This window comes from Pollicipes pollicipes, unplaced genomic scaffold, assembly GCF_011947565.3.
Source record: "Pollicipes pollicipes isolate AB1234 unplaced genomic scaffold, Ppol_2.1 Scaffold_6686;HRSCAF=7923_pilon_pilon_pilon, whole genome shotgun sequence".
Taxonomy (NCBI): Eukaryota; Metazoa; Arthropoda; class Thecostraca; order Pollicipedomorpha; family Pollicipedidae; genus Pollicipes; species Pollicipes pollicipes.
The window spans coordinates 26,029,660-26,042,320 of NW_023596921.1; the positions used below are offsets into that span (position 1 = coordinate 26,029,660).

At 49.8% G+C, this 12,661-nt stretch overlaps 1 protein-coding gene across 1 annotated transcript; it reads right to left on the reverse strand.

The window, feature by feature from the left end:
- Positions 1–11,254: 11,254 nt before the first annotated feature.
- Positions 11,255–12,330, reverse strand: LOC119108113 (ranBP-type and C3HC4-type zinc finger-containing protein 1-like). The gene is made up of 2 exons (XM_037231691.1): positions 11,920–12,330; positions 11,255–11,863 (listed from the first exon to the last, which is right to left on the reverse strand). The coding sequence occupies exons 1-2, from the start codon at positions 12,328–12,330 to the stop codon at positions 11,255–11,257; spliced, it is 1,020 nt and encodes a 339-aa protein (XP_037087586.1).
- Positions 12,331–12,661: the final 331 nt, after the last annotated feature.

Sequence of the window (12,661 nt, forward strand, 5' to 3'; positions counted from 1 at the left end):
TTCTATGCCTGAAAACAAGATTGGGACACATAACCATTAAGTTTCATTGGGAAAAACTGTGGTAATATGCTTCACTCTTTTCAATGTGACATGTGCAATATTAGCTTGTTAACCATAGGTTAACACTGCAGTTCCCTTTTGGGAACATGTTTTTTTGTGCATCACCTAGCAACTAGCATACCTACCAACTGTTTGCCTTTGGTGGATATTTTACAGCAAGTAGAATTCCAGATAGCTTCATAGCATTGCAAAGTGTTCTTGTAGTTAATAAACAGACCACAGGTCCATGTAAAGCTGTGGTACGCCCACCATAACTGCACTGGTTTATTATTTTATATCCTGATGCATTTACTAGTAAATTCCCTCATTTAAGAGGAATTAGTAGCAAAGACATCATCATCAAATACATGATTAAGTGCATCAGTGCCCATACCATATTATGGTCTGGAGCCAGGCAGATTGAAAACCAAGGTCTTCTTGTATCATGCAAGCTGCTTGTTACAACTTCCTAGTAAACAACTTGATAAAAAAACCATTTAATAAAAGAAAACCTGGAAATGCTGCCATCACCATTCAACTGTACCAAAATTATTAAGTTACACCTAAAGAGTCCTGAAAAGGAAGACATCTGTGGCACCATAAACTGATAAGCCAAACACCATATGATTGTTATCTTCATATTGCTTTGAGAAATTAATGAACAAGAATTCTGGTTGTATTTCTAGCAGTCATGTCATTTCAATAGTTGCTTCAATTGCTCCCAACTGGGGCCTTACCTCATACTTTATTGGTTAACCACCAATTGACATTTGACTACCAGGTCATGGTAGACATTGGTACATAATGATAAAAAGAGCATTATACATTAACTGCCATTATTAAGGCAGAACATATCATAAATAATTGTAAAACAGGCCATCTTTACTCTTACCTTGGACTTAAATAACTATGATAGTGAACATCTGAGTGCTGCAAACACACAGCAACTGCAGCCCCGGTGCCATTCCTAAGCAGTCACAAAATTACGCACATCAAGAAACATAAAAATGTACCCAGCCAAGGTCACAAGATCCAATGAAATATGCTTCTTGTGTATCCAAGCAGTCTTCTGTATTGGTTTGCAGATTGGTCACAATGAGGGGCAAATATGACATATTTGGGTGAGGAATGAAAAGCAAAGAGAATGTGGCATTTTAACAAAACTTTTTGATATGGTGCATATATATGGCCTGGAACGTGGATGCCAATGGGACACTGGGTTGATGGGGGGGGGGTCTCAGTTAGGTTAGGTTAGGTTTGGTTATGTTTGGTTAGGTTAGATTAGGTTAGGTTAGGTTAGGTTAGGTAGGTTTTAGTGGTTAGGTTAGCTTAGGCCAGGTTAGGTTAGGTTAGGCTAAGTTAGTTAGGCTGGGCTGGGGGAGTTGAGGTTTGTCACGTGTGTGAGGTGCTCGGGAAGCTTGATATCATAATTATTAAAATTTGAAGGTAGGAGCATGAATCTACCTGATTTATGATTATTTATGATACGCCCCACCTTAAACATGACGAATGATGTACAATGCATATGCAATAAATATATATATATATATATATATATACTATATATATATATATATATATATATATATACAATGCAAATACAACGCATTCGGCATACAAGACCCAGGAGCCTAGAGCTCCTTACGGCAAGGCTCATGATTTCTTACCTTGGTTTAAACAGTTCATGTACTATTTTTCATATGCATGCATTTGTGCTCGGCACACCAACGGTTAAAGCACCCGCAACCCCCGAAAACCAGAGCACATTTCCATGTCGTAGCTAATGACACATCAGCGTAATACGCTCGCTGACCACACAGCAAAGTGCATTGGGGTTTACTGTCTCTTATGCGCTTGAACTGTAGGCATGTTGTCGATTTGGGTAGGATTGGGAAAGTTTTTTCGTGATCTAATAAAACACTTCACGGTATGGAATGAGCCGTCGATAACAGTGCGCGGCTGAACGCGGATTTGTTGAGTTCCGGAGTCGGAATCAGGGCTGTAGTGGCACAGGGGGTACGTTTCCCTTTAGATCCCGAGATCAATGGCCCAAAGCGCTCGAATGGCTGGATGTAGGCGATATTAGGAACCTGGGGGGCCCATATCTGGTCGTGTAGGCCAGGCCCCAAAATATCAGTCCGCGGTCTGCATCCAAATTGCCGCTTTATTGGTCTTTTGGGTCATCGGTTGCGTTTTAATTGACGTTTATGTGGCGCATCGGTGATTTCTCATTTCTGTCGCAGAGTCCAAGATTTGGGCAACGAGGCCGCCAACAGGAGTGTCACGGTTCTGCACTGCGCGAATTGTAGAGAGTCTGCCGAATGCATTACACAAATGTATGGAGGTAAAAGCTGTGAAACGTGCGACAGCATTTGAAAAACGTTTTTTAATCACGCGTAGAGATGGCGACCGTCTGTTTTCAAAACACTGTTATAAGGCTACGTGGTGGCACCGTGACATGTCTGTCGGCAGGAGGCAGCCAGTCTGCAGCGTTGACCCTTAGAGCGCACATGCATGGTGGCGGGACGGCTAATCAATCATCTCCAAAGAAGGCGCATTCATTTGCAAAAAGCTTACTGTCGTGCATAATATGGGGACTTCTGTACATGCTGTAGAGCGAAATTGGTTGGGTTTTCCTCTGCCTCCGTAAATTTGCTGCGGAACGATGGAGCAGTGCCTATGAGTCCTTGGCAGCGCATTACTTGATGCGGCCGGCCGTCCGGCAACGTGGTGGGAAACAACATCAGCTTTTCAAAAGCACTTATAACCGCAGGCGGAGTGTGGCAAGTGGTTCATTAAAGACACTGATGTAGGGCTACCTGCTGCCACCGACAAACAGTTAATGTCATCTGCCATATGTCATCATTTTATATGTCATCATGGCATTTCATCTCTCAATGCAGCCGGCTGGCCGCCGGCAACCGTGTAGCGAGCATACAGCAGACTTTCAGAAATACTTATAATCAAATGCAGTGTGTGCAAACGTGAGCATTTGATAGTGCTTGTATATAGCTCTCAACTAGGATCGTAGCATGCTTGCCCTCTGAAAGAATTTATTATTTGAATTGGCGTCATTACAGCCCGTAACTCAACGCTGGCGGGCCGACCGGATCGCGTAGCTGCAGAGTTACGGCAGTCGATTACAAATAGTTTGTCGTTGCGCGGCTAGGTCTATCTGGTTTGTCATCATATGACCGTCCGATAGGGAATTTCTGAATGTGGCTGGGCCGGCTGAGAGCCTGATGGCGAGCATATGGGACATCACCAATGCGTGTGGGCAAGGTTTTAGGGTGGATTTTATGAGTAACGGCAGTCAGTTGCAAACGCTTCTTTTTCATGCGGTGGGTGTTCCTGCATGCATAAAGGGTCTGTTTTCCGATGTTCCTCAAAAAGTTGGGATTGGGGAGGTCAGAGGAACCGCTGAATCTGCACAAAACCTGCTGCCACCGGATCCTTTTTTGGCGTTATCAGCTATCTGCGCGCAACTTAAAACGGGTTTTCCGCACTTGCGGTGGATAACAATAAGCGTTGGGGTCACTGGGAGAGATATGTTAAGAATTGCAGAAAAACATAAAACGAAATATTCCCATAATAAATAAATGGAAATGAAAATAGACGACTGATTATGATAACCCATATAATGGATATCAACATGTTAGCATGCAAAATTAAATGACTGGACAAAAATATTTAGAAACGAATTAAATCAAATTTACCAGCAGCAGTTTACACACTTGTACATTGCTTCTGTTATGCAACAACAAACTGGGCCTAAAATATACTTGAACAAACTACGCTACTAATGTCTACCACAGCCTCCCCAAAACTCATTGAAAACCACATTTCATTTCGGAGGAGAATGGAGGAGGCTGGATGCGAGTTTGAGGAGCTTAGAGGAGGTGGGCTGAGCCACGGGACTGAACAGATGAGTTTGATGAAGCTTTGAGGAGGTAAGAAGAGCGGCGTTAACAGACCCAACATATCACTGTACTCTTGGCTGTGAACGAAAGTGGTCGGTGACCATCACCTAGTTTGTTCACATGACCCCCTGACAGTGCATTACTGAATGTGCCCCCCAGCCGGCAGTGAGGTGTCCTTAGAAAAATGCTGTGATCACGCGCGGGAAGTGCAACCGTGTGCCCTTCATAGCATTGCCGTAGGTCTCATCACCTGGCACCGTGGCGGCCTTGTCAGCCGATGACACCCGTTTTGTTTTTTTTAGCTCACACCCTGGTAGACCATTACTCATAGATGGCGATTGTAAGAGGCGCAGCTCAGAGCCTTGGCCAGAGCCTTGGCCTAGGGTTGACAAAGGACCCCTGACATCAAAAGCCTCCCCCCACCAAAAAGAATCGCCGGATATATGCCATTTATTATTGAGCAATATATGAAATATAAGCCGGGCACTACCGCAAGATCAATTCTGTCTTAAGTTTACAGTAAATAAACTGACAAGATCATGCGTAAAAATGACTATGGAACTATTTGCCGGAGCTCTTCATTTTACAATCGTCCAGTAGACTCTTATGAACCGACATAACTCAGAATGTTTGTCAGAATTTCATCTGGGCTGTACAGGAACAGTAGCAAGGATTCCGCAAATGTACATTAAAGATCAAAATGGGTCAGCAACTTGTATTAACATGGCCAAGCATGTTGGTCTGAATATGTTCAATATTCAGTTAAAATTTTTTGGTGTTGTAAATTAACTGACGTAGTTTTGAGCATGCACGCCCGCATATCTAGCAACAAAAAACTTGATGCCAGGCGTTGCAGTCTCCCTGCGCCGCGCGGTATTGGACCTGCGGCTTATATTAGGCCGTGATTGGCAAGTGAACCAAAATGGTGACGCATCTGAAAGAATCACCTTTGAACGCTTTTGGACACAAATTGTACCTCTAGAGATATTCTGGGCGTATATTTCACCTGTTCGGTTCTTAGGTTGATGACAATAACGTACTGGTCTTTACAGCACCCCGAAGAAGTGCTAAAATCTGGTGGTGGAATTGGAAGGGTAAGATATAGTATCCATTTTTCCGTATTACTGTAATCGTTAATGTGGCCAGAGGACAGCCTTAAAAGTTGTAAAAGATACTCGCCCAGTGTAATATTTGAACCGCACGAATTGATTTTGAAAGGCCTTCGGAAACATTAATGTACAATGGTCATTGTTGCGCGCTCGGCGCCCGCCCCTGGCGTTACTTGCAGTGGCCAACGCCGTTCGGTTTTACGAAAACTGCGACCCCAACCCATCGCTATTCTTGCTCCCCGAGATAACGGGCGTATCAACTGGGGCTTTATGATGCACTCAGCTGCTGGGACTATGTGGAGCCGTCAGCCTCTCACCCTAGCCGAAGGGCGAGCACTCTGTGGAATCAATCTCCACACCTGTGGCTTCCCAGATACACAGTGGTTACGCAGGCGCATTAACCACTACACTATCGACAACCGGCGAGTAGACTCAAATCGTTTGATGGTATTTGTTTCAACCAGTCAGTTCTGCAAAATAATGAACGTTCTCAGGGAAACATGGAATGGACCTTGTGCGTTTTAAACTCATTCGATCCATTCCATTCAACACCAATAAGGCCCCTTATTTCTGGTAAAGGGGCCCTCTTGAGCACGACACAACGGGACTCATCGCTGTTCCCGGTCAACGCCAAAGGGCTATTCTGTCTCATCGCGGTGCATTTTCCAGCCATCATTCTGGCGACAAGGGGCGGCATCCCCTGGCCGATCCGACAACCTTAAGAGGGATACATCATATCTTAGTCCTCACACGGGAGGCATTCTGACCCGCGCAGTTGACCCCGGATCGACACATGAACCGTCATTAACGCAACAACATCCCTGCTCGCTGCAGGTGGTCAAATAATTCACACATAGACTTCCAGTTGCGCTTAACGGGCCCAGGCTGGATAAGGTTCGGATGACCCAGCGTTTGGAACGGGGGTTCTAACTGGCACAGGACTCCTTTATTCCCTTTTTGTGAGCACCCTTCATAAATTTGTACGTTCCCTTCAGTTGTCAGAGGGCTCCGACCAACGCAAGAGACCCTCTGTCATTCGGGCTCCTGTCCCCGTCCCTGTTGAGCAAATCTTCCCTGAACGAATCGAGGTTCCTTGTTGACACGTAATGCCCTTGTAGGTACTGTGGGTCCCTGAATGGTACAGGAGCCCGACCAATGTGGACTGGCGGGCCCGGCCTCGTTCCTGCTTGGGAATTGGGCCCCAGAGCTCCCCACTACACGGAAAGCCGACTGCTTGTTGTTCGTGATCTCTGTTCGAATAGAGGAACGCTCTGTCTCAGGGGTCCCTATCTGGGTAAAAAATATTTAACTGGACATTTCGAGATCACGGCCGCATAGGCGGTGGGTCCTAAATGTAACCTACAGCATCCCTTTGAACCCTTCAGGCCTTTAATCTTTGGCCTCGGGAGACCCTTCGGCCCTCTTCGTTGCCACCTCAAACACTGCCCCGACTCGGGGCCGCTTGCCGCCAAAAGAGCCCAGTTAGGTACCAGTGTGGTTTCTAACCGACACAGGAGCCCTCGTTGTGCCAGGGATCCCGAACATGCAAATGGCGGACCCCAGCCTCGTTTCTGCTTGGGTAGTAGGCCTCAACTGATTCACAGGCGACACGGGGCAGCATCCCCTGGACGATCCGACGACCTTTAGAGGGATACATCATACATTAGTGATCCGCTCCCTCACGCGGGACCTTCAAATCAGCCAACTGTTCGGTGTTCGTGGTCTCTGGCTAACTTAGACACCCTCATTGTCTCAGGGGTTCCTAAAACGATGCAAGAGAACCTCTGGCTGAAATTGTAGGCGCAACCCTAGGGACCGCGACTCCTTATGTGACCTACTGTCAGTTCTGTGGGCTCCTTTGTCCTCCAACCGGGCCTTTGATCGTCGGTTCCGGTGGGCCGGCCCGGTCCCTCTTCGCGCCTCATCAAACACTTCCCTTGCGAGCACAGGGTCCTCTGTTAGGTGTTGTGGGCCCCTGACAGATGCAAGGGCCCCGACCAGTGTAAATCACTGGCCACGGCTTTATGGCTGATTGGGACGTGGGTCCTCAGTTCCATGCCGACACAGAGCCGATTGTGCGGTGCGGTGGTACCTGACTGACGTATAGCCCCGTATCGACTCAGGGAGTCCCCGATCGGCGCAAAGGGTCCTCTGACCATTATTTGAGGATCTGTCTTCGCAGCTCTGGGCCCCTGAATAAGGCTCCGGACCAGCTCTTCCTGCCCTTAGACTCTCCACCGGGTCCTTGATCGTCGGACCGGGTGGGCCCTCTAAGCTCTTCCGGCCTCCTCGAACACTACATCTGGTCGACTCGGCGCACCTTGACAGCACAGGGTCCCTATTAGACCTGTGGGGCCCCGAGAAATATGAAATCACCGGCTCCGGCTCTGTCCCTGCTTGGGAAATGGGCCCTTGGGCCCATGCCGCCACGGAGCCGACTGTGCGTTACTGTTCGTGTCTGGGCCAAACACAGGCCTTTTTCAGCTCAGGGGGGCCCCTGACCAACGCGCATGGCCCTCTGGTTGACATTCGAGTGCCCGGCCCTGCGGACCAGGGCCCCTGAATTAGACCTCTGGCTGGATTTTCGGGCTCTTTCGACCCTTAATTGTTAGGTCTCGACGGGCCATTCAGCCCTCGGAACCTAAGGAAGGAGGGGGGGGGGGGGGGGGGCACATGACCCTGTGCCCTCTCCCCGCCTGCGCTACTGCTTACAGAACAGGGAACTGCAGATTCGTGATGACCTCATCGCGTTTGATTTAATGAGACTCATTTGGAATCTGAACTCGACATTAATTCGACTATGAATATAAGGCTGACTTGACCGACATCCCTTTCCCCGACCCTCTTGACTGCAATGCGATACCCATGCAATTTCGCAGAAAGATATGTCGTTGCGCAGTCCGATTCCGATCAGCCCTTTATACCCTTGGACCTCCACTTGGGCCCTTGATCGTCGAATCCGTGGGCCCCCTGGGCTCTTCGGACCCCCTCGAACGCTGTCCTTAGGCCGAATCGGGGTCCCTTGACAACTCAGGACCCCTGTTAGGCGCTTTGGGCCCTGAGCATGCAAAATCGTTGGCTCCGGCTTGTTCCGGCTCAGGAAATGGGCCCTTATGTCCATGTCACCCATGGAGCCCGACTGGTGCGTTACTGGTGGTGTCTGACCGAAATACAGGCTCTTATCCACTCAGTGGGCTCCTAATCATCGCGCAGGGCCCTCTGGCTGACGTTGGAGTGCACGGCGCCCTGCGGGCCAGGCCCCTGAATGGGACCTCCGGCTGGCTTTTCGGGCCCTTGATCCCAGGCTCCGAGGGGCCCTTGGGGCCCTCGGAATCTTAGGGAGGGCACGTGGCCCCTGTGCCCACTGACCACGCCACAAGGTGATTGGATTGGGGGTTTGCAAAAATATGACCGTCAATTACAAAAACTGTTTCGCACATAGCGGCTCCGTTCGGGTGTATATGATGGAGCTGGGGAACACCCATTGGACGCCAACGACAGTTCGTTAAAACACAACATGTATCTTGGACATATGTGCCCTTGACAGCCGCACTCCTGATATAGTGTCCCATTGGGTGAGCTAGCGACGGCCGGGCGGGAGCAAAGGAGCTCCCTTTCTTGTTGGAAAAAGGTCGCAAGGGTTTCCAGGGAATGCGGAGGACGCCTGTGACATTTTCATGCAAGTTCCGTGCTTCAAACTGTTTCCTTCATTCCCTATGGATTGTTCACCTCTTGGGTGCATATCAAACATGTTTGGGGCGATTGGTGAATTAATCCAAGTTATGTATGAAATGTGTGGAAGTTTGCAGTTCGAACATGTTGCCGATATTGGTGAACACTTCAAGCGATAGATAGCGTCTTCAAAGGCGGTTTGGAAGGAAGGAAAATGAAGTTGTATCACACTCGTATGGACCAAGAAAAACAGAAAGTAATGAAATAAATATAGGCGCTTACAGCTGTTTGTCATATTTTGAAATCACCTAACGTGACTAAAAGTCGGTGAAAATGTGCTGCAAATTATGATGTTTAGCTTTTAGGTTTCATTTAGAAGGTATTACTTGAATTTTTCACTCCTAAATTTTGGAGTGATTGCAATTCATTGATCAAGTTTCTAAGGATAAAAAATATGTTGGGTAAAATTCCCTGCAGGCTTTGCTGGTGTTTGCATCACGTTTTGCTTTGCTGTGGCGCTTACGTGGTGTGACCCAAAAATTTGTGGATGCGTGAAAACCTTGCATTTGGAACACAGCTAAAGATTGTGATGCACTTTGAAAACAAACCAAACTTGGTGCATGCAAGCGCCTGGAGTCGCCGAGGCTCTCGGACTTGAACATACCTGGCGTCCTTGCTCTGCGCGTACATAGGAATGATCCAGATGTAGGTGAGGCAGGATATACCCAAGGGTGTCCAGGTCTGTGTAGCCTTGCTTATGCTTGTTAATTCCAAGTGAGCTCGGTTTGGATGACACCTTAAAACCTCGAAGTGAAATCTGGGTTTGGTATGTGTGGTTAGACAATATCATGTAGAGTGAAAAATTTACATCAAATATAGGGGAAAGGAGCGAAAAGTTCCTCCTCATAGGGTGTCCCTTTACAACCAAAGTCGGCAACTCTAGGGCACTAATAAAAGGTCTTTAGCAATGACCGACTCGATATTTACTGTCATCGTTTGTCTTTTTGGCGGATATCCCCCCACTTCGACTTATATTCTGCCTGAGGGCACGCTTTGAGAAACCTCTCCTGCGGACGCCAAATTACTTTTGCGCAAAGGACGAAGCGGGCTTTGACGCGAAGCCTGAGGGCGCCTTCGTGTTGCATATCGCCGGATCTCGTTGACTTATGTCTGCAAATCAGCGACTTTGCCTTTCCTCCGCGCTGAGAGGCTTCTGGGTGCCAAATGGATCTGGGTCACACAAAAAAGTCCAGGGCGTGTGAAATCGAGCGAAACGAAACACCAAGCGTTTGTGTGGTATGAACGCCTATTACAAACATATAATGCAAGACATGTCCACCTTTCTATTTCGATGGTGGAAAGAGCGTGTCAACAGGAGACAAACAACACCCAAGTAACTGCCTATCGCGTATCACGTGTGACAGTCGTCAGTTTTCTCTAGTGGAACAGGCCGAGCGTCGACATTATTGCAAATCGAGCGTTGCCTGCGTCATCTCAGCGTCTTCCGGCCCCAGTGGTCCGACAAAACTGGAAGAAACCCAGTCTTCCATACCCCAGATCCAGTTTCAAAACGAAAATGACAGGCGGCCCGATATGTCCGCAGAAGGCACATAATAAAAACCTCACGTAGAATGGAAAGACGTTTATTCTGGTCGCAACACCACATTTGGCAACACTTGAATGTGACCGCGTAGAGACGCAAAGTGTGCATAAGTCTCAGTGCCGCTAGCAAATGCCTTACTCGGAAAGCACAACTTCGCATGGTCAGCCTTTATCTCAAATATCACTTGCAGCCCTGCATCTAGTTCACCTATAAGGCACATACCAAAAGCTCGCACGCCACGGCCGTGTAACGGGTGCATTTATAACAGGGTGCACCAGTCCGCTGCCACACTGGTAATGATCGATAATGGAGACTGGCCCTTGGTCAAGGTTATGTGAATGTGATAAGCGATCATCAGCCATCAGATCAGATCATCAGTCCGCAGCCACGCTGGTAATGATCGATAAGGGAAACTGGCCCGTGGTCAAGGCTGCGTGAATGTGATGAGTGATTGACCCGAGATCCGATTGATAAGTGACAAACACTTGGCCCCCGAGTTGGGTGTCCAATGGTGCGTCGACACCGAGACCATTTCGCTAATCACTACGCTGGCATCAAGGTTACTTCACCTGCACAACCTCCTTGTACGAATCACCCGCTTCTACAAAAACTACATGCATATCACGTTGAGACGCCGGCACAATGCGAACATTGATGAAGTCCCCGCATCACACCCACCTCCAGCAACAGCCCCAATATTTCACAGCATCCTACCACGTAATCACAATAGGCACTGATCTGAACATGGCAAGCGAGTATCCACAGTCGGTCCCAGCCGAGAAGACGACAACTACGTCCCGGCCACAGTATTGGAATCACCGAGAAGGGCGACGCCTGTGTGGTGAGCGTCGCCTCAATCCGCGCGAACCGCAGCGCTAGCACTGCAAGCGGAGCGAGTGCGCCGGCCACGCTCAGTGACAGTTATTACAGTTGGGGTGACACAGCTTGCCACCGACGCGGCACCGACAGCCGCCCGAGATGTCACCGCGGCCGCGCCGGCCCCAGCGCGCCTTGCCCGTCACCCAGCAGACCTCGTTGCGGCAGGCCGAGCACACGACCCAATCGCAGCCGTCCTTCTTCATCAGGATGACAGCGCATACTGGGCAGTGAATGGCCTCGCGGCGTGCCACCATCTGCTTCAGGTACTCCTGCGTCTTGCGCGCCTCCTCGTTGTGTAGCGCGTCCTCGGCCAGACGAGCCTGATACTGGCGGCAGTCGGAGCCCTCGTGGATCGCACGGCACGTGATGCAATTGACGCACGAACAGACGGGACAGCAAAAGGCGTTGACGGTGTCTTCCAGCTCGCACCAGCCGGCGCAGCTGGGCGTCCGGCAGTGGAAGGAGTTGGCCGTGTTGCCCTCCGCCTGGTTCAGCGAGCGCGCCAGGTGCCGCTCATACACGTCCGCGACCAGCGCCCGGATCTCCTTCTCGGTCAGCGTACTCTGGCAGCTGTACTCGGCACTGACGAACGGGCATTTCACTTCGGGCGCCTCGCAGTGCTTGACCAGGTCAGCCAGGCACTCACGACAGAAACTGTGCAGGCACTCCTTGAGCACGACGCCGGCGTCCGCGGCACCTCGCAAAAGCAGATGGAGCAGTCGAAGGCGTCGGCGTTGGGAGCCAAGTCCTGCTGGCCCGCAGCCTGCAGCTTCGGCCACATCTGTCGGTCCGAGCGGCGCTTGGTGGACTGCGCCAGCGCGCGGTCCAGGTAGCGCGCGAATCCCGCCGCGCCGAGCAGCTCCCGGACCTCCTCCTGCAGCAGCCAGCCCTCACACGCGTAATCGGAACTCGTGCACGGGCAGGGCACCGGCTCCGTGTCACTGTTGTCCAACACGCTGGTCAGACACGAGCGACAGTAAGCGTGCAGACATTGCTTGAGCACCACCCCCGCGTTTGGCGGCACGGCTGTGAAGCAGATGGGACAGTCGAAGCGCACGCTGTTGAGCACCAGGTGCCGTTTGACCGTCTCCGCCAAACTCGGCCACATCTCCCCAGTGGCCAGGTCCAGCCCGGCATGCCGCAGAGACAGCGTAGCGCGGCGAGCCAAGACCTCATCACTGGCCAAAGCCCTGATTTCTCCATCCAGAAGCTTGCCATGGCAGGCACATTCTAAACTCGAATACGGACACCTCACTTCCACCTCGTCGCAGTGTTTGACCATATCGGTCAAACAATCAACACAGAAGGAATGAAGACACTCCTGTAAGACAACGCCTTTACCTTGGGGCACATCCGTAAAACAGATACAACATTCAAATACATCAGTGTTCGAAAGCAAGCCTGACCTTGCAGACATTTCCACCAGAGAGTCCAACAAG

What these genes read in the sequence shown, in the direction of transcription:
- LOC119108113 (XM_037231691.1), bottom strand. Translation starts at nt 12,330, where the DNA reads ATGTGGCCGAGTTTGGCGGAGACGGTCAAACGGCACCTGGTGCTCAAC. An exon ending in GCTCCATCTGCTTTTGCGAG is followed by an intron (nt 11,864 to 11,919) that starts GTGCCGCGGACG and finishes TTCTGTCGTGAG; the next exon opens with TGCCTGGCTGACCTGGTCAA.